This window comes from Rhododendron vialii, chromosome 7a (genome assembly GCF_030253575.1).
Source record: "Rhododendron vialii isolate Sample 1 chromosome 7a, ASM3025357v1".
In the NCBI taxonomy this organism is placed as follows: Eukaryota; Viridiplantae; Streptophyta; class Magnoliopsida; order Ericales; family Ericaceae; genus Rhododendron; species Rhododendron vialii.
This window is the reverse complement of record NC_080563.1, coordinates 30500607-30526736: the sequence shown is the minus strand read 5'-3', so window position 1 is coordinate 30526736 and position 26130 is coordinate 30500607. Positions and strand designations below refer to the sequence as shown.

The following is a 26130-nucleotide window of genomic DNA, read 5'->3' as shown; positions in this document are numbered from 1 at the left end:
AAAAAACCCGGAACCGCATTACTAATAATTCATACGCTTCACGCAAACGGAAAATGAGTTTTCTAACATGGGTTTTTAAAAATAAAAGTTAAACTGCTAATTTGGTGAACAATTGTTGAATGTACATAGACTGCTCTTTCCATGCGAAACTGTGTCTTCACTTTATACAAATGTTTCGGAGAACGCAGCAGTAAAGTTATGGAGCAAAATTGCATATTCACTTGGCATGGAATGTTATGGAGCAATCCGGAGAGGGTCACGAGGGAACAGTGAAGTTTTGCGGATGTTGTTGAGGGCACAAAAGAGCATTACCACACGCTCCAGTCCCACCCCAAAACCACCATGTGGAGGTGCACCATACCTGCAGCATAACGGTAGTGAATCAGATTTCGCTTGTTTTAATGTTATCAGCTTGGATGTCCTAAGCTGGCCAAATCATATTTGGCTAGCCAAGAGTACTTCCACAAGAAAACATACAGTAAAATAGCTCACAAATTGCGCAAGTACAGTACTAATAAATACCCCAGTTAGCCATGGTATAACAAAAACTGGTCATTTGGTATATATTTAGATCAAGGGCTGCCAGAGCTATTTGTAATCGAGCAAAGGAAATTTGCATGTACGATTGAATGAGCATAACCAACTGTGGAAAATGTTTTGATACTCTCGGCTCATCATGACAATCAAATAACAATACTGATAAAAGAAAAACTATGATGATGGCAACTCATTATTATCGTCACAATGAGACCGATGATGACAATGACAACTTTTAACCGTGAGAAGAGTCTTAGTACTGAACAGAACAAAGAAGTTAACAATATTGAATATTGGCCTGGCAAAACTTGAAAGATCTATTGGTAGAAGTTAAAGAAAATGCTGTAGATAAATTAAGCTCACTCTTAACAAATGTATGTCTTTCTACCATTCTGTTCCAAAAGCTATGTCTCAAAAATATCAAATATCAAATATGAAAATGAATTGTACGCAGTGGCATGCAGCAAAAACTATACGGTGGTTTGCACATTGTTACTGACTTTTCTTCACGGAACTTTTGTGGCTAGGATCAGACCATAAATCTAAAACATGAATGAAACCAAACTGAATTTCTGAAGTTTAGTGAAGATAAATTTTCAAAATAGGAAAATCGAACTTCCAACATCAGGTAGCTGCAGGTAAGCCAACCGAAAAATTAGAAAATAAAAAAATCTGATGTCCGAAAACAAGGGCTTTGATTAGCAAGAACAATGATAGGTTTCAATACACAAACAGAGGCCACCCACACAGATAGACACACATAGAGAGTATTCACTAAACGAGCAGATGCAAGGGGCCAATTTCTTGCAAAAACAAGAGCAACTAAAAAAGGCCAAAAAAATGTGAAGGTCAAAAACGGTCAATTAAGAAAATACCAGAAAGAATCCACATATGTTGATATTGTTTTGACATCTATCCCGCAGGCTTCGGCACGTGTTGTCAACAAATCAGGTAGGTGGACCCGCTGAGCTCCTGAAATTATCTCCTCCCCTAAAGTCAAAGGAAATGACAATGAAGTCGTTAGAATGCTGAGAGGCAAAAGATGATTACTAAAAGAACAAACACTTTGTTTGGTTTGAAGTTTTGAGAATTTTTTTTTGATGTAATGAGTGGAGAGAGATAGATAAACTTATTGAGAATTGTGCAGGGAGTAAAAAAAATTTCCCAAAACTTGAAAGTGAAGTGTAAAATGTTGCAAGACTGCGGATGTGTTACACTATGGCACACGCACCTGGGGCCCTTGTCAGTCATCTTCTAGGAATGGCCTTCATGGTTATGGCTATGATGAAGCTTGTGTGCATGCATGAACGTGCATATGCATCGATATTAAGATGCATGCTAATGGGCTACAGTGAATTTAGGCTCATCGTCAGCAATCCCAACATTGCTGTATTTCTTTTCTTTTTTATTGGCAACATTGCTGTCTTTCCACTATTGCATATACCATACAGATAATCACCGTTATGATTTGAAAAAGGTTCTTAGTAGCAAGAGCTACTGGCCAATCAAGCAGTAGTTCTTATGGGTGGGGTTGGGGGCGTGATATGAAGCACGTACATCTCGCTGGAGATACGTCCAGTTTCGGACATGCATACTCCACGGGCAGGTGTCTGACACTCGAACGGAAGTGGTTATTTGGTCTCAACTTTTTCTTGTTCCATTTGGACACTCCAGGGACAATCTAGTACACCATGGATGATGGACACTCGGGGGACAAGTTGGAGGTGTCAAATCAAATAAAAGGCTCCAGTTAAAGCATGGAGAAGGGTTCTTTTCACATAATAGATGATAGTTGGTAAATCATAAATACCAATGTGGATAATGAAATGTTTTTTTGTTGGAGAACTCTTGGGAATGACGTAATAACTCATGAAAAACTTGAACGATGTAACAAAAAATGAGAATAAAGGCATGTTTGGGACTTTTATGGTATTATTTATTTATTCTCTTCTATTTTTACTACAACATCCAGGATATGAGAAAAGTACATGGATATGTTTCATGATAAGCCAGCAATGCAGTGTGTCCATTTTTTTGCAAACATGGAGTGCCAGAGTCATGTTTGTGTCCATGTCAGTGCCACAAAGGGGGCATACGCTAAGAAGTATAGACATGTCTATCGGCCTCACATATCTATGTTCAACCCATGTCAGACATGTATAGTACATTTTGGACAGGTGTTGACAACGCTTAGATATTTACCCAAATTTTAAGTGTGTTTGACACACTAGGGCTGGCTACTACACCTTGTTGACACACTGAGAAGTCGAAGAGGGTACACATTAAGAGGTCAGAATACAATTTCAAAAAGTTAGGCCAGGGTCAAAATTGCCATGGACGCTTAGTGTATTAATACTTTCTTAGTGATTATTGTTTTTATCTTAATAAAGCTAAATGCAATTTATGCTTCTTATCCTTATTTGGTGGAGATGATGTCATTATCTTATATGTATACAGAGTGATGTATACGAATACACAATTCAACGTGTCTCCGTATCCGCATCACAATTCTTTAAAGAAAGAAAAAAAAAACGTCTCTATGTCTTGTGTCCGTATCAGTGCTTCTTAAGCCGTACATATGGATCGACAAGAATTTTGAAGGTATGTTCCTATTTACAAGACCAACTATTCAACATCATAGTTCAGAGTCAATTTTCTGCAGTTCAAACAAAAAATAATAAAATCACAATTCAGCGTCCTCCTAACGAAAACTGACACTTCTAAGTAGTTGATTTGTCTCACTCGTTGGATGAAGGCACTCGACACTATTGAGGCACATGTCAAACAGGTGTTCTAATATGGTATATTTTTAACTGCAAAACCATACCCGCACTGGACACTTAAAGTCCATCGCTACATACACATGAAGGCTGAACTCTGAAGCACATTGTCCATTTGGATTTTGGAGAAAATAACATAAGATCCAATGATAACATAAAATAGTGAAGATTTACAAATATAGTCCCTCCTCTGTCCATTTTAGTTTAGAAATCTAAAAGCTTAAAACTTCTAATAGCTTTAGTAATAGAGATTATGTAAATGCATATGTTAAAGACTTTATTTCATACTATTTCCCCAATAAGTATAATGTATATTCCAAAACTAATTAGATAGATATATACTAATGTACTCGTAAAGTAAACAGAAAAACAAAACTGATATTATTTTCACAATTATGAGCAGTGTTACTCCTTTTTCAAAGGTCAAGTTAGTGTGCATGTATCGTGTCTCGTATCCACGTCCTGTGGTCATGCTGGGCTATTTTAGGAGTTCTTGTTCCCCTCATGCAACAATCAATGTTCTAGTTCTTTAATTGCGAGAAAAGAGAACATATTACAAATTGCTTATAATTCCATGAAAACATGCCATAATTGAATGCTTACCTCGAATGAATACGTCAAATGAAGTACTGTAAGTTGGATCATCACTGCAAGGCATGGTATAGAATGGTCGAACGGCCAATGGATATCGGTGAAGTATATAGAACTCAGTGCCATACCTATTTTCAGAAGAAGTCCAGTTCATTGATTACTGATTTACGGGATACCAATCTCGGATAGAGCCATAGAGATACTAGAAAGAAAAAAATAAGGACGGGAAAGTAAGGAAAACAAGTGAAATGTAGTTAAGTAAAATATAGCTCACTTCTCCAAAACAAGTTGCCCCAGCTTTCTCTCAGATTCTGTGTTCAGATCCCCTAGAGGATCAATTTCAATGCCAGCTTCCTGTAGAAACATATAATGCGAGAATTACAGTTCCAAAATGCTGAATGCAGCCAGGATGAATTTATTAAGGACTGCAGCGAGCATCAGAGAAATTTCAATACAAAGAAAGCTATTTAGATATATCTTGATTAAGAAATTTGTTTCAGCTTGATGTTGCATTTTAGCTGTCTAGAGTTACTAGAATATCTTCTCTTGTTGCAGTACTTCAAGGTTGGAAAGTAAAGACCAAGAGTTAGAAGCAACTACTTTAGCATATTCCACTCCATGTCACCTTGACCAGTGACATGAAACCTTTCCCAAAAGATTCAAGAGAACAATAGGAAGACAAAACAGAGTACATCATTGGTTTCCAAATGCGGAGCCAATTTTCTTAAGAACAGAGATACAGTGACAATAAAGCATGGATTTGGACCAAGTTTAAGTTCATGCAAAATAACTTGAACTCTCCGTGAAAACTAAATTTGTCAACTAAACAGTAAATAGATTAAAACAAGATTCTTGTGTTCCTCAGTAATTTTCAGGTCCTGGCATGTTGTTTTCCTTGCCTTGCCAGTCCATATCCTGTATCCACGCCAACCTCTTAAAGAACTATCCTTCATATTCAAAGCTGGGAATCCAGATAGAATCCTAGACAACAACCCCAACCATCTAAGTTATATTTTTTTAATTATTCATTTTTTTTTTTTATAAGTAAGCAATTATTGTGCATACCGATGCTCTGGACTATCAATGAAGGAAGCATGGTAATGTGCACATAAATTGATTTGAGTCTCTAGGTCTGCCCTCTCTGATGTCATTTGGCTTTGATTTGGGGGCATGGTTTTATAACAAAATTTGGGGGCATGGTTTTATAACAAAACGTCCTTGTAGCTCCTCGGTTCTTGGAGGTTTAGGGGGAGGCCACTGTTTTAGTGGTATTCTGAGAGCAGCCACTTTGTGCATATATTGCCAAAGGTTAGGTCTGTCTCCAATCATCCCCCGCCCATATCCCCAATGATTGAGGACTAGATGGGTTATGTTATGTTGTTGTTGTATAAGTAAGCAATTGTATTAGAAAGAAGGCATTAAGGGAATGCCACCCATATACATATTTTTTTTAATTATTCATATTCAAAGCTGGCCATCAACTTATCCACCAGTGAGAAGAGAGCCAAGGAATCTGCATCTCATTAGGTTATATTTTTTTATTATTTTTATGTTTGGATGAGCAACAAAAGAAATACGTGAAACAAGAAAGAAAGTATAACAGATTAAGGACAACAAGTCAACCTATAAACAAGTAGGGGAAAAGCACAACATAACAAATCATATACTGCTGTCCAATCCGTTGCTAAAAAAAAGAAAAGAAAAAGGAATCCCTTATAAGAGTGAGATATAGCTGCCCAAAAAGAAGATAAGCTGCAATATCCACATCCCAAAACTCAAGCATTTCTCTCCAGCCAAAGGAATAAACACGGGCACTTGAACTAATCGGTTAGTATAGACTACCCAAAAAATGGGCATCGAATTTCCTTCTAAGTTGCATTCTCTAACTAAACTTCAACCAGTCCAAACTCAATCAATTTAGCTAGTCATACAATGAATCTTTTGGTCATAGTGGCTTCCGTAGATTTTTCTTCTTTATATTTTTTATTTCCCTTCTGTTGGCCAGACAAGTATGTGTGCATTTTTGTTCCTAGCCCAGCATTTTCGAGAAAATGCACTACTTTTATAGAGGTGTATTTTTGTTCATCCCACGTGTGAGATTTAATTCAATTTCTCTATGCAGATAATATGTAGTATTTTTTTTATATATAAAGATGGAGAACATTCCCTTCAGAAAGGAGAAAATGACTTGCAACCTGCCACACTGGTTTTCATTGGAGAAGAAGGACGAGAACCCTTACCTTTAGCAATTGGACCCCCTCTTGAAAAGTAAGCCGTAAGGTCTTTCTCAAGTACTGTACAGCCAATCAATCTCAATAGTCAGCACAAACAAGTGTATAGCTATGAAGCATGGATTTACAGGATACGAATACAATACGGATACAGCTGTACGTGAACTAGGAAAAACTAGAATATGGGTATAGCTCAAATACATTAGACTACAAACTGTCATTACAATATTTTACCATTACAGTATGTATAATGCAAGTATGGTGAGAACCGTTCTGTGCTCTTCATATGCAAAAGTGTTGTACACAAGTTTACACGGTTACTTGTTGAAATCAGATTTTATGAACACATGCATGCCACAATGAATGAATTAAAAACAATTAAAAATATTGATACAATTTTCATCTTAATATATCTTCCTCTCTCTAAAAAGTGAAGTATTAGACATTAACATTATCTGTATTCCTATTTCCTAACCATTTACTCCAATACTACGCAAGAAGTACCACAATCTTAATTTCATAAAGTTCAAATGCGTGACCAAGACTATCCAAAAGGGATCTGATACTTCAATAGTATAAAAAATTAATTTTTTATAGTGGATGCTTCTGGGATATGCATCCATGAGTATGGGAGGAGAATCGGTATCCATCCGATATGGATACAACTCCCATATAGAAGTTATTCATGCAAAATACGAGTATACCCACTTGATAGGAATATTAAAATCGTTTATATTAACTTTCTAGCATGCGGGCATATAATAACATCAGTGTCTGCGACACATTGATAATGGTTCACAGACCTTTAAAGGCTCAAATGGATATTGTTTTCCAATGGCTTCAAGCTCTTTCTCGCATCTTTCATTCAAACTATCAAACAGTGCAACAAACAAGCGGTCCACGATGTCCATAACCTGCATGAAAAAGCTAGGCATCTTAACATCACACATGTTATAACCTTTGTTAATTCTTACACGCATAAGCCAACAACTCAATTACCTCAGAATAGTGCTCCTTGATCTCCATCTCAACATCAAGACCCGTAAACTCGCACAAGTGTCTGTGGGTAAAGGAATCCTCTGCTCTGAAAACAGGACCTACCTCAAAAACACGGCCAAAATCACCACAAATTGCCATTTGCTTGTGAAGCTGAGGTGACTGAGCTAGACATGCAGGTTGCCCTTTGTAGTCCAGCCTGAAAACAGCTGAGCCGCCCTCACTAGAGCCTGCTATCAACTTTGGGGTATGAATCCCCACAAAGCCTTCAGATAGCAAGAACTGCCTGAATATCTGTAGAACAGCTTAGACTGAATTACAAACCAGGCCACTAATCACACCATGTGCTCTGGTCTAAGTGTAAAACAACAATGAAAGAAAAAGGCAAATTGGTATGTACAGCTGTAACAAAACATACGTGTCATATACACAGAGTGTAAGATTAAATAATAAAGATGAAAAACTTGTGCCAAAATAGCCTACACTGCTACTGCTTGAAATTGATAGCAACCACAATAAGAAGATCGAGCAATTACAAACGAGAAGGCAATAATGATGTTGAAAAACAAGCTTTTGGAAAAATGCTAGTACACATCAAACAAAAAAAGTGCATACACAATCATTGTCAACAAATAAACAGGGGGTAGAAAACCAATGAATGGTCCACTACTGCAGTGAGTTAAATGGTACAGTCAAGCCTATATAAACGATTTGGTAATGCCTACATGATAACCTTGAAGATAAAGAAACCAATGGGCAAAGATCCACAGCCATTATTGAATGTCAATAAGCTATTTTGTGATCTTAAGTTCTCCTTTTCTTCTCCCTTCAAATATACAACAGTTGAAAGCAACTACAAACACACCAAAGGTAAAGAAGTGAAAATGGGGTTAAGCACAGGGTGTGGTGGCTACTGTGGTGATCATTCATGGGGATGCCAAACAGAGAGAAGTGGTAGTCGCAGTAATGAATAATGATGATGCCAGAAGAGTGATTAATCTTTTCTTTCCCTTTGTTCTACGTTCTAGGATGTCTGCTTAATATTGCCAAAATGGGAGATAAAGAAAATTACGGTAGCAGTTCCAACCATAGTTGCACGGAGGAGAAGGCGCAGGGGAATATAGAAGCTCCCAAGGTTGGGAGGGTGAAGGGAATGTGTACATATATTACAAACATAATATAGCATAGATATGCACTTTAAAATTACAATAATTTTAGGGAGTAAAAATATGGGCCAAGTCCACCATAAGTGTATGAGTTCTTTTCAATATATCATGCTTGGGCTAGATATGTGAGTTCATCAACAAGACCAATTAATAAAGCCAAGTGATCACCTCGGCAATACAGTCATTACAGTCATTACAGTCATTGTGGAAACCAGTCTCATGGAATCAGAGAATACTCTCCCCAATCAAGAAAATTTGGGGATTCCTCCATCCTCGGTTCCACCACCAGGACCCTCTCCGATGGAAACCATGGAAGGTAACTCTAACTTGCGGAAAACGACTACTTCCAAACCTGCGGAGAAGGTAAGATCGTTCGTCTCTGCTCTTCTCAACGCAAGGACACCTTCCAACGAAAATCTGGAGCGTAATACACTTGGATTAGATGCAGATAGCGACGAGGAGGGGATGGACCTAGATCCACCGAAGACAAAATCCAGAATCAAAGTGGAATTCTCTAAAGAACATCTCAAGATGATCAGACAACAGCATAAGGGATGTCTCATCATCAAATTGCTAGGCAAAAATATTGGTTTTAAAGCACTTATGGACAGAATTACACATTTGTGGAGTCTTGAAGGGCTCTTTTATCCAGTTGACCTAGGGCTGGGTTTCTATCTAATACGGTTTGAATCAAAATCAGATTACAACAAGGTTTATACAGGACCAAGATCACTACCTCACGGTGAGGAAATGGGAACCGGATTTTAAAGCAGATATGGCCAATGCGATCAAAACCGCTGTGTGGATGCAATTTCCATTTCTACCGTATGAGTATTATGATGAGGAGAGCCTCATTGAAATTGCTGAGAAGTCAGGGAAACCTCTAAAAGTGGACATTAACACTATTGAGGGATTGAGAGCAAGTTATGCTCGTGTGTGTCAAGTTAGATTTAAGCCAGCCATTGGAAGTTTCCGTGGCAGTGCGTAAGTATGATTATCTTATTGAGTATGAACATGTTCACTTAATTTGCTTTTCTTGTGGCAGGATTGGACACCTGAGGGACACTTGCAACCTGTCACCGTCACCGGCGCCGGAGAAGAACGGCGAGATTGGTAATCAAACTGTTGGGGACTCTGCAAACTCTGCTTCACCTGACAGTAAAGCTGTTAACGGGGATAATTGATGATGGGCCTGAGGAATAGGTTATGGAGAGTGGATGGTAGTTTCACGGAATAAAAACAAGAAGCCCAGGGCCAATGCGCTCAATGCTCCTGGACCACAGAGAAACATTCGTCATAATAATATGGGAGGTCAATATGAGGCCCAAAAGCAAGGTTCAGCCAAGCCCAAACATTTCCTAATGCTGGCCACCAAAACAGACGAAGAGATGCAAGGGTTGGGTCAAACAAAAATCCCACAGAAGCAAATAAAAGCCAAGCTGCCCCACAGAAGGGCATCAGTAAAAACCAGGAGATCAACAGAAATCTAGGGATCCGCCACCATCCAAAGACAAGGGTACAGCCTCTAGTTCAGGTCACAAGTTTGAGTACAACCCTTTATTAAAGAAAGCTGCCCCAAATCAAACGGATGTAGTGATGCAAGACAAAGGGGGAAATGCAGGGAATCAAAACTCCCCTAGAACTGTAAACAAGATAGTGGGAAACCCTAATTCTCAATCTGTTCAATCAAATGCCTCACCTAGACCAGACTCACCACAAGTCCAGAACTCTCCGTTTGATCAATCCCAACCTGTTCCTCCCGACATAGTTGATCTTAACGTCAAAACCTACCATGAACTTGCTAGATCCAGAGAGGTTCAGAATCAGCAACTCAGATGTGTGGGCATCACTCGAACCCGAGAGAGAAGCAACTCTCCTAGTCGACGTAGCTTGGTGGACCAAGGACGTCAACCTTCGGATCTGCCTGAATCAAAGAGCCAGCTTGGAGGGGGGAAATCTTCACTGGGCATTGATGGAGCCCAGACGAACGCAGGAGCAGAATATTGCCAGAGTCAACAGCATTCTTAACAAACCTCCAGAGTTTCCACTAGAAGAAGACACGATGAATTCGTGTTTTAACATCCTGGTCTGGAATTGCAGAGGAGAAGGTAACAACACCTTTAGAAACACATTTTCTGAACTCGTGAATACATATCATCCTGACGTAGTGGCTCTCTTGGAGACAAAACTCTGTATTAGCTCTATGGGTATGTTTTTCAACAATAAGGGTTTCACGTCCACTTCTTATGTGGATCCTATAGGAAGAGCTGGTGGCATATGGCTCCTTTGGGATCCAGGCCAAGTTAAAGTTACCACTACCCACATAACTAACCAAGTAATTCATGCTACGATTAGTAAAGACCCTTTCGAGGAGTGGCTCCTCTCTGCAGTTTACGCTAGCCCAAATGCAAGATCTAGAGAAAGTTTATGGGATGATATGGAGTCATTTGCAGGGTCTGCTCAAACCCATTGGCTTGTTGCTGGAGACTTGAATGACACTGTGAATTCTTCTGAAAGAAAGAGTACATCTCCCGAGCCGGATGCTAACAGGAACAGGAAATTCATGGATAGGGGTAGGTTAATAATTGCAATCTTATGGATAAGGGTAGCTCGGGCCAGAAATTTACATGGACAAAAGGCCGTCAAGGTCTAGCTAACACTCAGAAAAGGCTTGATCGAGCGCTATGCAATACTGAATGGAGAGCTCTTTTTCCTGAAGGTATGGTCCAAAATTTACCTCGTACTTACTCTGATCACTCCCCTATTCTTATTTGTGTTTTTGGCATGCCTAATCACGTCCCTAGGAGCAAACCTTTTAGACTTGTAGCAGCCTGGATGCTTGACCTGTCCTTCCCTGAGATTGTCTCCAAGGCTTGGGCTGGGAATAATATTAGTGACTATTAAAAACTTCACTTTTGCTGCTAATCGCTGGAATAAAACTGTTTTTGGAAATATTTCTAGAAAGAAGAGATGGACTCTTTCCAGAATCGAAGGCATTCGAAAATTCCAACAGAATAAATTTTCCCATAATCTTCAGGTTCTAGAGAAAGATCTTATTTCTGAGTATAACAATATTTTGGCTCAAGGGGAAATTCACTGGCATCAAAAATCTCATGTTAAATGGATCACTCATGGGGATAAAAATAACAGATTCTTTTATCTTTCCACGATTGTTCGTGGAAGAAAAGCCCATGTTGCCATGCTTAAAGATTCCAACAATGTCTGGGTTGATGACCCTTGTACTCTTAAGTCTATGGTTCAAGATTACTTCACTTCTCTCTTCAAAGGCATGGATGTCACTGTTAACCAAAACCTCCATAGGCTTCCTCATAATTGTTTGTCTAGTGCTGATAATACCATTCTGGATAAACCTTTATCTAATTCTGAGATTTGGAGTAACATGAAGTACATTCCAGCTTATAAAGCCCCTAGACCCGATGGGATACGGGCTATCTTCTACCATAAATTTTGGGGGACAGTTTGTAACGACATCTGTGATTTTATTAAAAACTGTTTCGATACCAGATCAGTGCCTAAAGAGATGAACAAAACTCTGATTGCTCTCATTCCCAAAACTGAGAATCCTGAAAATGTTAAAATGTTTAGACCTATTAGTCTCAGTAATGTCATCTACAAGGGTATCACCAAGATTCTTGTTACTAGACTCAGACCTTTTCTGCATAAAGTCATTAGTCCTTTTCAAAGTAGCTTCATTCCGGGGTGATCCACTAATGATAATATTGTGATAACCCAAGAAATTTTACACTCTTTACGTGCAAAGAGGGCAGGAAAGGTGGTATGATTTTTAAAATAGATTTGGAAAAAGCTTATGATAAGATCTCCGGGAAATTCCTTAAGGATACTTTGCAATACTTTAATTTTAGTGACCTTTGGATTGATCTTATTATGAACTGTGTCTCTAATGTTTCCACTTATATTATCTGGAATGGTGAACCCCTCCCTGAATTTTCACCACAAAGGGGACTCAGGCAAGGAGATCCTCTATCCCCATACCTGTTTGTTCTTTGTATGGAAAGACTGTCTCATTTGATTAATAATAAGGTGGAGAATGGGAAGTGGAAAGGCATAGCTGTGTCCAGAAATGCCACCCCTCTCTCACCTTTTCTTTGCTGACGATCTTATTCTTTTCGGTGAAGCTCCTAAAAGCACTTGCATATCGATATTAGAAGTTCTCACTGAATTCTGTGCCTTATCTGGTCAATCCATAAACTTTGGTAAATCTAAAATGTTTGTCTCCAACAACATACCTAGAAGAAAGGCTAGATGATTCAGTGCTTTGAGTGGGATACCTCTCACCTCTGATCTGGGAAAGTACTTGGGTATTCCCCCTTTTACATTCTAGAGCTACTAAAAATCATTTCAATGAGGTGATTGAGAAAGTTCATAGGAGATTGACCACTTGGAAGTCAACACTCTAAATCTTACAGGTAAGGCGACCTATATTCAATCTGTTACGTCTATTATCCCTAGCTATACTAGACAAACCATGGAGATTCCTATCTCGGTGTGTGAGAAAATTGACAGGTTGAATAGAAACTTTCTTTGGGGTGACACCCCCACAAGAAAAAGGATTCATCTTATCAATTGGAATCAAGTCTGTAAAAGTAAGGATAAGGGGGGGCTTGGCTTAAAAAAGGCTCGCAATCAAAACAAATCCCTCCTAGCCAAGCTTGGTTGGGGTTTGATCACTAACTCCAATAGTCTCTGGGCTTTTACCCTGAGAGATAAATACCTTAGGAATAATACACTCCTGGACTGGCCTGTCAAGAGGAATGCGTCCTATACTTGGAAAGGTATTATTCACACTAAGGATTTACTCTCTAAGGGCATGAAGTGGACTATAGGAGATGGATCGGGGGTGAGCCTTTGGCATGACTGGTGGTGTGGTACTGGGCCTTTGGCTAGCCAGTATCCGGGTTCTCATACTAACTCTAATATGAAGGTGAAAGACATAATTGATGGTAATGGAGCTTGGAATTCTACTACTATCCAAAATATTCTATCTCAACAAACTATGGAGGACATAATTACCTTCCCCTCTATGCTAACACATCTGATCACCGCTAACCCATCTGATCACCCTCATTGGGTGGGTTCTCAGGATGGGAAGTTTACTGTGGCAGCTGCTAATGAGACTTTGAATATTGAGGATACAGATATCAACGGTTGGAGGTGGATATGGAAACTCAAAATTCCCCAAAAATTGAAAGGTTTTATCTGGCTTATACTACATGACAGGCTACCTACAAACTATATAAGAGCACATAGAGGAATAACCCCTTCAAATGTGTGTCCTAGATGTGATACCAGCACAGAGGACACAACACATATGTTTCGCGAATGTAGCAAGGCTAAGGATATATGGAATTGTTTTTGTAATCGTTATTGGAATAGATCTCGGTTTGAATGCCCTACTCAAGATTGGATTAACTCCAATCTCAAGGTGAAAAGGAAATCTCCAGTGGGTAATGATATTTCTTGGTCCACCCTTTTTGCTGTTATACTTCAGCAGATTTGGAAAGACCGTAACAGGAAAAGTTTTGATAACTTGGACAGCCATACTCTTGTGAGCCATAAGAAAATCATTATTTACGCAGTTAGCTACACTACAGAGATCTCTCAGGCATTCAAATCCCCTCTATTCCAAGGGGTGAAAAACACTGCATTAATTAGTTGGAATTGTCCTGTTGCAGCTAGTGTGAAACTCAACACAGATGGCTGTCTCTACGAAAGCACGAGGAAATCTGGATTTGGAGGGCTCTTTTGTGACCATAGAGGCGTCTGGATTCTGGGATACTAAGGCAAATTGGAGAGCAGCTCGGTTTTCGAGACTGAAATATGGGGTATCTACAGGGGTTTAACCATAATGCTAGAGAAAGGTCTTAGCAATGTGAGCATTGAGACAGATTCTCAAATGGCAGTCAAATTGATCATGGAAGGCCCCCCAGCGGGACATCCCAGCAAGCACTCCTTGAAGACTCCAGAGTTCTCATGACTCGCACTCAGTAAACACTTGGCCAGTTGGCCACATGTACAGACAAGCCAACCAAAGTGCAGATAATTTGGCCCATCTTGGGGCTGAACAAGATTCAGATTTGGTGGTAACAGAGGAGACACCTCCATCGGTTAGACTCTTCGTTTTAGAAGATGCCATGGGCATTGGTCATCTTAGGGACTAGTAGTTGTGCCAATGTCAGTTTCTAGTTGTATGTTTATTTCTGTTGTAACTTTGTTTGAAACTCTGTCGTTTTAATCTAATCTATTCTGTTGCACCAAAATAAATAAATAAAGCCAAGTGATAAATATTTGTGTTCCTATACATGGATCGAACAAAAGTTCCCATCTTGGTAAGGAGTGCGCTCCCATCTCAATGGGAGCGGGCTCCCGTCAAGCTTCTTAGGCGGAGCTGCCCCACTTTAGGAGCTCCTTGCTACTAGGCTTGCAACAAGGCTTGAACAAGCAGGGATTGCACATTCTATACTATAATTAATTTCATTTCCAACCAAGTTATATAAGCTTGCCACCCCTATGTTAAAATCATGATTCCATCTCCGTCCAAGAAGGGGGCAGAAAGCCAATTGTCATAACCCAAGGGTAAATAAAGTAACATCAATAAAAAATAGTTCATTATCTGAAAACCAATGTCATAGTTTGTTTCATCACTTTCATTGGAAAGTATCCACATAATCTTTGAAGGTTTACCATGCTATTTGATACTTTGTTAACAGTAAATGTTTCCATGTTTAAAGAGGGTGCTCACTATTAAGTTCTTGAACACTAGTGTGAAGGAAAGCAATATTTTGTTATGCCTCATCTAGCTTCTTTGGACTGTGTGGGAGTCAATAATCTACAAATCTCCATATAAAATCACTCCAACTAGTCATGTGTTCGATAAATGTTGCATTGTGATCCTTTATTAGTAAGCGCACAAGAAAGTATTGAGTGTCCTCTATTAATATAATTGCTACACTTGACAGTCCATTCCAACAAGTTATTCATTTGATACAGATTGTACTGGAACTTTTCCTTCACAGATTGTACAGGAACTTTTTTTTTAAAATCCGTACTTCATTCATCTATTCTTGTTTTTAAAGCTGGGGCCACTTTTTTATCACCTGATCCAACAGCCACTGGCAATAATTTCTTAATCACCGTCAAAAGGATGACTTGCTTCATATACCCTTCTTTGCTTGCAACAATATTGATAAACATTCCAAGAAACCGTGCTATAGATTTCAACAAAAATGAGAAGACAGAGGGATGGATGCACTGTTAAGAATATAAACCACATAGGGCAAACTTAGTAACTTACATTTTCAACTTGGCATTGAATGCGAAAAATCCCTTGATTACTAGGTGTGCGCAGGTCAAGAACCCTAAAATTTAGACGAGTATCCTGATTGACACGAACAAGCTGTTCTCCAGCCTACACCCATCGAAAAACAAAATTGACAAACAGTTTAGAAGCCAGTAAGCACATGAGTACAATTCATCACAATCACAAAGCTTGTTATTGATACCCACAAACGTAACGATACGATTTAATATGTAGCCTTCATCAACTACAAGCACTCAATAAGTTACGTGTAAAAGATAATGCAAAACCGGTATACCTGCAAAGCCTTGTCAATTTCAACTTCACTACGTGCAGCATCCTCAATGTTAATAGGTAAGGTAGGCACTGCCTTGCTGACGCAGTAAACCTTCCTCACTTGAATTTCCACCTGCAATGCCAAAATAGTTTCTTTTAAGTTTTAACTACTTATGTCAATATCCAAACAGATATCACAAGTCATTTTCCAGACTTTACCCATCACATGAAGAAAAAAACCCAAAAATTGTGCCAGAAGCCAATGAGTATCTAACTGATGCCAATAGAGATAACATCATCCAGAATTCAAATTTGCTAAGAAAATCCCTAAGCATTCTGAACTAGTGTAAACAAAAAATAACATTGAGATCCTGACTGTAGTTTGCAAGAACACGCACTAGGTGAAGTGAAAAAAGTCAAAAAGGTAGCTCCTCTACATGTCAGCACTGGGAGCCGTGCTTCAACCAAATAGTAATTATCCCAAGAAGAAGACAGGTAGGGAGTTGGGGCTTTGATAGAGGATTCCTCAGGGTGTACAAGGACAAATATATAGACATCAACGTATATAAATGTAACTCAAGTTAAGATAAACGCATTTATTTATGTGCCCTATTAATGTGTCCTATTAAGTATATATCATCTGGATCCTAACACAAATTTCATATAATTTCCAAACTTCACGCACCACATGTACACAGAAACAAAAAACCAAAATTGCGCCGCATATTTAAATGGATGTTTAACAAATGCCAACAAAGGATAACATCATGAACATTTTCCAAGTTTTAAAGAAATCCCTTAAAGCATTCTAAACTAGTGTAAGAAAGATCAATCATAAACTTGCACATACAATTGTAAACCTTTTTTCTTACCCAGCAAGGTGGTAACACAACCTAAAATGGGCATTCAATATTCCAACCACAAAATATCGTAGCACCACAAAATAAAATAGTTATTCACTAGTGCCCACAAAAGTATTTCTGCGCAGAAAACCTATAAGTTTTCTCGCCACAAGTCCTTGTACTACACAATGATTTGTAGAATTGACTGCAAAATGTGAACCACAGATTTCACTCTGTTTACATACAAATGTAAATGCAAAGTGAAGAGAGCATACTGCATCTGCATACCACCCAGAGTTTGAGTAAACTGATCGACACAATGCATATCGCACTACACAAATAATAGGTGGGGCATCTTGTGTCGATTCCCACCATGCTATGCAGAACACAATTGTGGAACCCTAAGGCCTTGTTCTTCCTAAATTAGTTGGTCTGGTATTTTCTCAGGTATTATTTACTTCTCAAAGTTTCTTGTTTAGAGGACAATAAAACCCCTGTCAATCTTTTTAATGTTTAGCAACTTTTTTGCGCTCGGTCTCATAAAATTGGTCCTAGGAAACTAGGTGCAATTTTTAAGCTTCAAGACAATGTACTTATTCAAATATTTTTTTTGTGCAATATGAATCTTGTGCGATAGATCGGTCTTTTGAACAGTGTAAAATAAATTGAAATTTTATTTTAGTAAATATATTACTTTTAAATTCGAAAATTGCAAGGGACTAATTTATGGGACGGAGAGAGTATTTTTAAACTCCTTTCGTCGAGACAATAAAGGAGTAATTTCAAATTTGAGCGTAAATCTAACAAAAACTCAGAAAGAACAAACACCAAACCTATAATTTAGGAAGAACAAAGCCTAAACATTGCTGCGAAATTATTTTTTTTATACCTGCTGAGAAGCACCTTTGATGGGGCTGTCGGGCACAGAAACAGTCCCCTCAACATCAACATACGACTCCCTACTCAACCCCGTGGCAAACTTCACCATCCCAAGGCTAACCACGTCCGGACAAACCGACAGCACGCACTGCACCGTCAACCCCTTCTCCCTAACAATCAGAAACGCCATCTTCTTGCTGACGGCGCGGACCGTCTGGACCCGGCCCCGCACTAGCACCGTCCGGTCCCTGAGCTCCTCCGTCAGCGACCCCACCTCGGTCCACTGGCGGCCCGTGACGGCCTTCGACTGGAGCTCCTCCAAGGGGACGCCGCCGTAGTGGGCCGCGAGGGGGTCGGGGGCGTCGGGAGAGGTTGCGGAGGAGAGGGAGGCGGCGGCCTTGGAGTGGAGTTTTTGCTGCTTGGCGGCTTCTTTCTTGGCGGCTTTTTTGCTGATGGAGCCGGCATTGTTGTTGTCGTTGTTGGCGGCGTCTGGTTGCTGTTCTTCTTCTTCTTTGGGATTGGGAGGGTTTTGTGTGTCGGACGACATTGGGACGAGGAGAGAGAGGAATTTGGGAAGGGTTTGTGTTGTGACGACGACTGACTAGGGCTTTTGATTTGGTCTTATATAAAACATCCTCCGAAGACTGGGGAAAACTATTTTGATTAAAAAAGGAAAGGAAAATTATGGATACTTTGCGTGCACCCAACGCCTAACGGTTATCAAATGTGTTGACCACCGGTGACGAAATATTGACCAAATATATGTTCTGACCGGTTAGTGATATGTATACCGATGGATTGTAGGGAAATCGTACCGATGGGCAGCGCTGGGCCGTCTCTGGCAACCGGATGGTCGATCCGAACCGTTCAAAAATTTAAAAAAAAAACCGAACACGAAAAATAGGGTGTTTAGATCAAGCACCCTACACACATCGGATGCCGTTGATTCCCGTGTGGTCCCCTCGGTTTTTTTTTTTAAAATTTTTGGACGGCTCGGATCGGCCGTCCGGTAGCCGGAGACTGCCCAGCGCCGCCGGTCGGTACGATTTTCCTACAATCCTATCGGTACATATAGCAGTTTTCTGTGTTGACCATCGGTGACGATCTCTGATCCCATTTCATTAAGAATTTTTCCCAAATTTTTTCACTATCAGTGACGAGATGAATCGAAAAAGTAAAAAAAAAATTATTTTTATCTAAATATTTTGAAAAATAACCACTATTAAGTAATTAAAAATACTTAAAATTATTTATACTTGAAAGTAGTTATTTTCCAAAATATTTGAGTTAAAGTAAAAAAAATACTTAAAAATAAAAATAAAAAAAATAAAGAAAATTTGGCACAAAACAAACTAACAAGCAAAAAAATCAAATAAGAACAAAAATTTAAAAAAAAAAATCCTATAAGTCCTTTTAGTGCTTAATGGAATGGTGTCTTTGTCAAACAACAACAAGCTACACAGATTGAAGCATCACACGCACACGGTCCCCCGTTTCATTACATCTGGAACACCACCAAGTGATGCAAGAAAAGACCAAATGTGTAGATGCGTCGGTGGTTGAGCGTTTGTGGTTTCGTTTATTAGCATTCAAGTTTGATCTTCTTTTTGTTTGTGAAATCTCAAATCAGGAAACCGACCAAACCAAACCGCATTAACTAAAACCATCCCGACCGCGTCAGTTTCAGATTTTAACAAACCAAGTAGTTTGGTTTGGTGGAAAAACTAGCGAAAAACTAACCGAACCAGTATCATCCCTAATTTGAATGGCTTTTTCAGGATGTCAAGCTTTTGAATAGTTTTTTTTGGTACTTCAGAATTAAGAAAAGAAAAAAAAAAAAAGGGCTTGGGCTAGAGGTTTTGTACAATCCTATGGGCGAAAATTTCGTCAGTATTTTTATTTTCATTCCTGGTTTATTTAATAGAAATGGAGTAAGTATTTTTATTTAATTTTTTTGCCCACAGTAATTATTCAATCTCATATTATACGAACATTGTGTTGAAGTCTTAAAAACAATTTTTATGTGATTCATGTAATTAGAAACGCCCTTCATTTTCAGTATTTAAAATAATGACACTCAAATATTGATTTTACTCCTACAAATGAAATTTCTAAAGGAAAAAAAAGAAGCCCTAAATAGCAAGACAAGCCCGGGATATGTTATGGCCTGGGCCTATATTTTTTAGGGAAAATGACGGCTAAGGACGTATTTTGATAATTAATATCCGCCAAAGACATTTTCAGTATTAACAAATGTTCTCAGCATGTCCTTAGCAGGTATTAATTATCAAAACACGTCCTGGACTGTCATTTTCCCTATTTTTTAACATCGAGTGAGGCGACCTATCCGAAATTGTGGGAACCCGATGAGTTTGGATCGGGCCAACTCGAGCCCGATTTTTTGGGACGGGCCAAGTATACCCTGCTCACTACAAGAAAAATTCAATTGGGTGACGAATGAAAATCGTCACAAATTGCATGTTTTTCGTCACAAATAATATAGGTGACGAAAAAAATTTGTCGACTAAAGGTTGTCGAGGATTCCTACCTGGTGACGAAATCTATTTTTCGTCACCTATAGTACCTTTTGATGACGAAATATTTCGTCACCAAAAAGTGAATAATTGGTGATGAAAAATTTTTCCTCACTTATTGTGCTTTTTGACAACGAAAAAATTCGTCACCGATGGGTGACTGACGAAATTTTTTGTCACTAATATAAGAAATCGGTTTTTCGTTGCGAAAGATGTTTTCATATGGAAAAAGAAATCCATCTTTCTTGCTCCTGCTGAGTTTCGAACCCGAGTCCCTTGAGTTTTTCGCGCAAGCTCCAACCAACTGCACTACACACACTTTTCAGTTAATATTTGAAATATCTAATATATAACACATATGTTTAATATGAAAATATATTTCGAATGTAATTTTGGACCCTTAAACATTAAAATTAGCAATTTTGATAAACATGAAAGTTGTAGGCAATTGAGTTATTGTTCAAACCCAATTTGAATTATCTCAATCGGAGATTTTAGTAAAGAGTTATGTCCGAAATACATTTAATGACAAAGCGTAATTCATAAATTCCGTCACGAAAGGTACTCATTTGACAACGAAATATATTTTTTGTCGCTAAAAGCGTTAAAATGTGACGAAATTATTTTTCGTCACCAAAGTTAAGCATTTGGTGACGAAAAAAATATTTCGTTACTAAATTACTCACATTTGGCGACAAAATATATTTTTTGTCACCAAATGATTATCTTTGGCGACAAAAAATAATTTTGTCACCTTTTTTAAGTTTTTGGCGACGAAAAATATATTTTATCGCCAAATGGGTACCTTTAGTGACGAAAATATTTTTTTCGTCGCTAAACAAGCATAATTGGTGACGAAATTATTTCGTCACGAAAGTTATCAAAATAGTGACGAATTTATTTTTTCGTCGCCAAATATACTCATTTAGTGACAAAATTAAATTTCGTCGCCACTTTTTCGTCACTAATTTTTATTTTTCTTGTAGTGGCTATTTGTACACCCACTTTCTCTACACACCTATTTAAAAATATTAAGTTGACGTATACTACCAACAAAACACTTTACACAATATGTATATGTGACACTATATCATTGAGCAATGGATGAGATATCATTTTACAGTGCTCAATGGTAAATTGTCAGTGCGGTGAGCAAAAAACTCGTCAAAACCCGAATTCAGTTCAAACCACTCCAAACAAAATGGTTTCGTTCGATTTTTCAATAATGTGGTTTGGTTTAGAAACCATTTAGCCCAAGTGATTGGCTTGGTGGTCAAGGCCTGAAACTTAGAGATTTGCTTCTTCATAAGATCTCAGGTTCGAAACCTCACAGGCGCTATCAACTCCTTTAAAGCCAGTCCATACAGAGCTATTGTTCCGGCTTTAATTGGGCTTCCCGCATGTGGGAGATAGAATTGAGCCCCCAAGATTAGTCAAGATGCGCATAAGCTAGCTCAGATACCTAATCTATAAAAAGAAACCGTGTTAAATGGTTTGGTCAATAGATTTACGTTAACGGTTCCGGTTCTAATTTCCACAAATTTTATGAATTTTATGGGTAATTGAATAACACCTCAATAGATTAAGGCCCCGTTTGATAACAGAGATAGATTGATGAGATTCGTAAGGAGATAGAATTATAATTGGAATTGGTAATGAAAAGGGATTGACAATGAATATTTTTGTTTGGGATGAGATTATTAATATCATGTTTGTTTGAGATTGAGATTAAATGATGGGATTAGATTGATAGAATAAATTGGTAATGAGAATGGATTAGTAATGAAAAAGGGTTGGAATTGGATTATGAATACCAAGTCCCAAGGGGTATATACCCCCTAAAGTTCGGCTTTCTCATCCCATGAGATTCACAATCCGGAGCCATTTGTGTTACCAAATAAGGAATTCACAGTCCGGAGGGACAGTTAGTCCAATCCTAAGGCCGAATTCGGTTAACAAATGGGGCCTAAGAGTCTAATTAAAAGTTTCACAATATTTGAGTATCTATTAGATATTAAGATCAAAGTTGGGGAGTATTTTGAAAGTTTCCCCTTTATTCAATTATTACACCCGTATTCTCTCGGCTTACATGAAAAGAGCACAAAGCCAAAAAAATAATCAAGCCAACTGTTCCCTAAAAAACAGCCTGAAGTTTACTTCCACCCACTGATCTGCTTCTTTTAAACAAAAAAAAAAAAACAGAAGAAAGCAAGTAAATAACCCTCTGATCTGCTGCCTTCTAGTATAGTACGGAGTAGTATTCACTCGATTATTCTTCAGACTCTATGCACAAGTAGGTGTGCTAAACAAGCCAAACATACTACTCATGTTTGACTCAACTTCTTATTACATGTGTTCAAACCTTAAGCGCTCTTGATAATTTTTTAGGACTTATTGTTCAAAATTGACTCATATTTGAAGTTTTGTGGTTGTGATAAGTTTGATTTGACTTGAGAAATATGCAAGTGAATCTCGAGGTTTTCAAGCCTAGTTTAAACTTGTGAAATTTTGAGAAGCTCGAGCTTAGCTTGTGACGTTCTAAAATGTGAAAAGTTGGAAAACAAAAAGATATAACCTGCATAAAAATATTGAATATTCAGCCTTTTTCACCATACTTGATTGGTGAAAAGATGTCAATGAAAAAAAAGATCTTACATATATGGGAGATTTATTGATTTACTCAAATCTTTGAAATAATTACGAATTACCTCATGTTCACGAGCTTATCAAATCAAACACCCATATGCTTAGGATTGGCTAGAATTTACAAATAAATATAGAGTAAAAAGTGATTGAGAATGGGCTTATACTTTGTTTGAACGAGTCAAAAGTCAAGCCAAGCTCATGCCGAGCTCCATCTGTTTGGTTCATTTAGCAGCCCGATACAAGTCCAAATAACTATTGCATTGAAAATTTTCTCGTATGCACACGTCCACTCAAAATTTCTACCATGCTTCTAAGTGGTATGGGTGGGAGCATGATGCTCCCATTGAATATAGACCATTGGATTGCAAAATTAGGTAAATCATAGCCGTTAGATCAAACTACCCAAAAAAGTAAGGTGAATTTTGCTAAAAACGATGTGGTTTTGTGTCTTTTTCCACCAAAATTGCAATAATACTTACCACAAAAACTAAGGTAACACTTACTTTGTTGTATGACTACACTTAGTATGTTGTATGACTATGAGTCTATGACTACACTATATGGCTACACTTCCTATATTATATGCTACACTTACTACGTTATATGGCTATACATACCATATAATAACTAGTGAGAGCATCATATATGCTCCCATACCACTTGGAAGCATCATAGCCGGAGCCATAAACGCATACACTCAAGGGCGGTCCCAAGGTGGTACAAGTGGGGACCTGGGCCTCTGCATACCTCCCAATTATCTCATTATTAATTTCTACTATATATAGTTTAGGTTTTGTTTATAAAAATTATAAAGAAAGGTTCCCTCAAGTATGTGTTATTAATTGATAAGGGTGATTATTGTTATTTTTGGTTGTTGGTTTTGTGAATACATGTGATCTGTTTCCCCTGCATCATAAATTTTACATTAACCACTGCGTACATGCACTTGTACACACAAACACTTATATACACATGCGTACACTTTTATGCACACACTCATGGTGTTTGTGTTGCTATGTGTTCGTAATATTAGAGTTTCTACCTAATTTAAATACACTAATGACTAAACAGAATTTGGAATACCTCATTCGTACTCAGAATATCAGCTTCACCTAAATTCTCCCTCCTGATATTGGAAAAATAATAGTGCATCAAGAGCAAAGCACTAATACAACTGGTGTGCTAGCTGTGGTGCGTATCCCAAAATAATAGGAGCTGTTCTAAAGGTAACACGTCTTTCACATCAATTATATCAAGGTGAATTCACGCTATTGACATCTTTATTGTTTTTCCGTTCTAGAACACCTTCTTAAAAAATAAATACTTATTTTATATTTTTAAATTTAAAAATCATGTAAATAAAAAATAATTTTTCAAAATTTTTTTACATCGTTCAAAAGATCTCAATGAGATATATCAAAAAAGATCCACATTGTTAGAAAAATTATTTGTGTAAACGCATTATTTTTGAGTTTGAAATTACATTTTTAAAAAGTAAGTACTTATAATAGGTTCTGGAACAGGGCCTCCAAAAATACTCTCTATTAAAGACAAAACCATTTCTCTTATCTAAAGGCAGTGCTAGCCCCGATATTTGGGGTGCCCAAACCCGACCCCAAGCTTGGTTGCCCATTTACTATTAAGTCATAGAAAATAAAATGACATACAAGTATAAATAAATTAAATCAAGGTCACATTGAGTTTACATTTTTTTTTCGGTTGCCCCATGGCATTGGGTTACCCAAACCTGAGGTCTTGTGAGTTTACCCCTGGCACTCTGTCTAAAGAGCCTAAAGGTATTTTTCGTTATTAAAAAATTGGTCTTAGGTCCATTATGTGAATTTCATAAGTTCACAAGTCCACCTATTAGTTTTATAAGGTGTCGAGTCCAATTTAAAAAGTTCATAATATGCCCAGTCCACTTTCTAAGATAAGATACCTTAGGATTTAGGCATTTTCATAAGGTTTTAGGGTGCACTTTTTTTATTCTAGGATTTTAGTGGTTTTTTTCCTTTCATAGAGTTTAGGGTTTTAGGCACTTTCATAGGATACCATTGGATTTAGGTCAGTGGACTTGTAGGCTTATGAAATCGCTATAGTGGATCTATCACCAAATCTCCTGGTTGGTATTTTACAGGAAACAAGTGATAGTTTGCATTAATTTTAGTATAAAAATATAACAGAAACTCACACTAGATACATGAGCTTGTCATTGTTTTATTTGTTTGTTTGTTTTTTGTCGTTTGTTAATCTTAATTTACTCTATCCTAAGAGACATGGGGAGGAGTACGGGTGTTTATGGAAACTCACCCTAGATACATGAGGTTGTCATTGTTTAATATATGAGGTTGTCATTGTTTAATATATATATATATATATATATATATATATATATATATATATGTATATGTATATGTATATGTGTGGTTGTCATTGTTTATGTTAAGTAGATAGATAGGTCATGGGAGCACTAGAAAGCATGAGTGGGGGACTTGTGTGTAATCTGACTACGAAAACAAAAAGCAACTCTGTTTATTCGGCCACTACTTTTTTGACCACATCTTTCAACTGTTTTTGTCGCGGATAAAAGAAGAAGAAAAAAACTGTTTTTGTTGCAAAATTTCATTATTAGCTTCCTTGATGCATGATATGAAGATTCCCAAAGTAGGTTAGTGCTTTCTTCGGTTTCATTCCATTTAAAATAGTAATGTTTGCTTCAACTTGTCTTTTAATGCATGTAGCTAATATTTACAGTAGCTATATACAAAGACGGATTCAGAAATATAATCTAAGAGTATCCACAATATTATAATAAAAAATGAGATTAAATTCTTTACACAGCTGGTGTAAATATTTGTTTTCTTCAAATCAATTACATTGCGACACGTTGCAAAACAGTGGTCCCAATCAATAAAACATACCGGCGTGGCGCAATATAATTGATTTGGAGGAAACAAATGTTTTCATCGGTGATGTAAAGAATTTAATCTCATCAAAAATAAAAGGTTTTTAAAGTTAACAATGTTAGTGCAAAATATTGCTCACAATACTATAATCAAACTTAACAACCTCCGTAGAAATAATCAAATTTTGTGTTTTGAATAATTATCCAAAACCAGCAACCTTTTAACAATAACCAAATTTAATAGATCAACCCTACATATTCTCAATCAAATACACCAATAATTATATAAAAATGTTCTATCTCTCTTCCCTTTTCCTCTAGATCTCTCTTTATTTTCGAAAAAATTGTTTTTTTTTAGAAAGCAGTTTTTTAAAAATAATTTTTTTCAAAAAAAAAAGTTCCAAAAACTAT

The 26130-nt window shown here is 37.7% G+C and overlaps 1 protein-coding gene and 1 non-coding gene across 2 annotated transcripts; one reads left to right on the top strand and one right to left on the bottom strand.

Annotated features, from left to right (window-relative positions):
• On the bottom strand, window positions 1-18280 carry LOC131332241 (aspartate--tRNA ligase 2, cytoplasmic-like). Its single transcript, XM_058366340.1, has 10 exons — window positions 17645-18280; window positions 15936-16046; window positions 15635-15748; window positions 7139-7429; window positions 6943-7053; window positions 6149-6202; window positions 4183-4262; window positions 3921-4036; window positions 1413-1527; window positions 1-361 (listed from the first exon to the last, which is right to left on the bottom strand). The coding sequence occupies exons 1-10, from the start codon at window positions 18179-18181 to the stop codon at window positions 235-237; spliced, it is 1656 nt and encodes a 551-aa protein (XP_058222323.1). The 5' UTR covers window positions 18182-18280; the 3' UTR covers window positions 1-234.
• On the top strand, window positions 4990-5097 carry LOC131335011 (small nucleolar RNA snoR100). Its single transcript, XR_009202405.1, has one exon. It is a non-coding gene; the product is annotated as a small nucleolar RNA snoR100 (small nucleolar RNA).
• Window positions 18281-26130: the final 7850 nt, after the last annotated feature.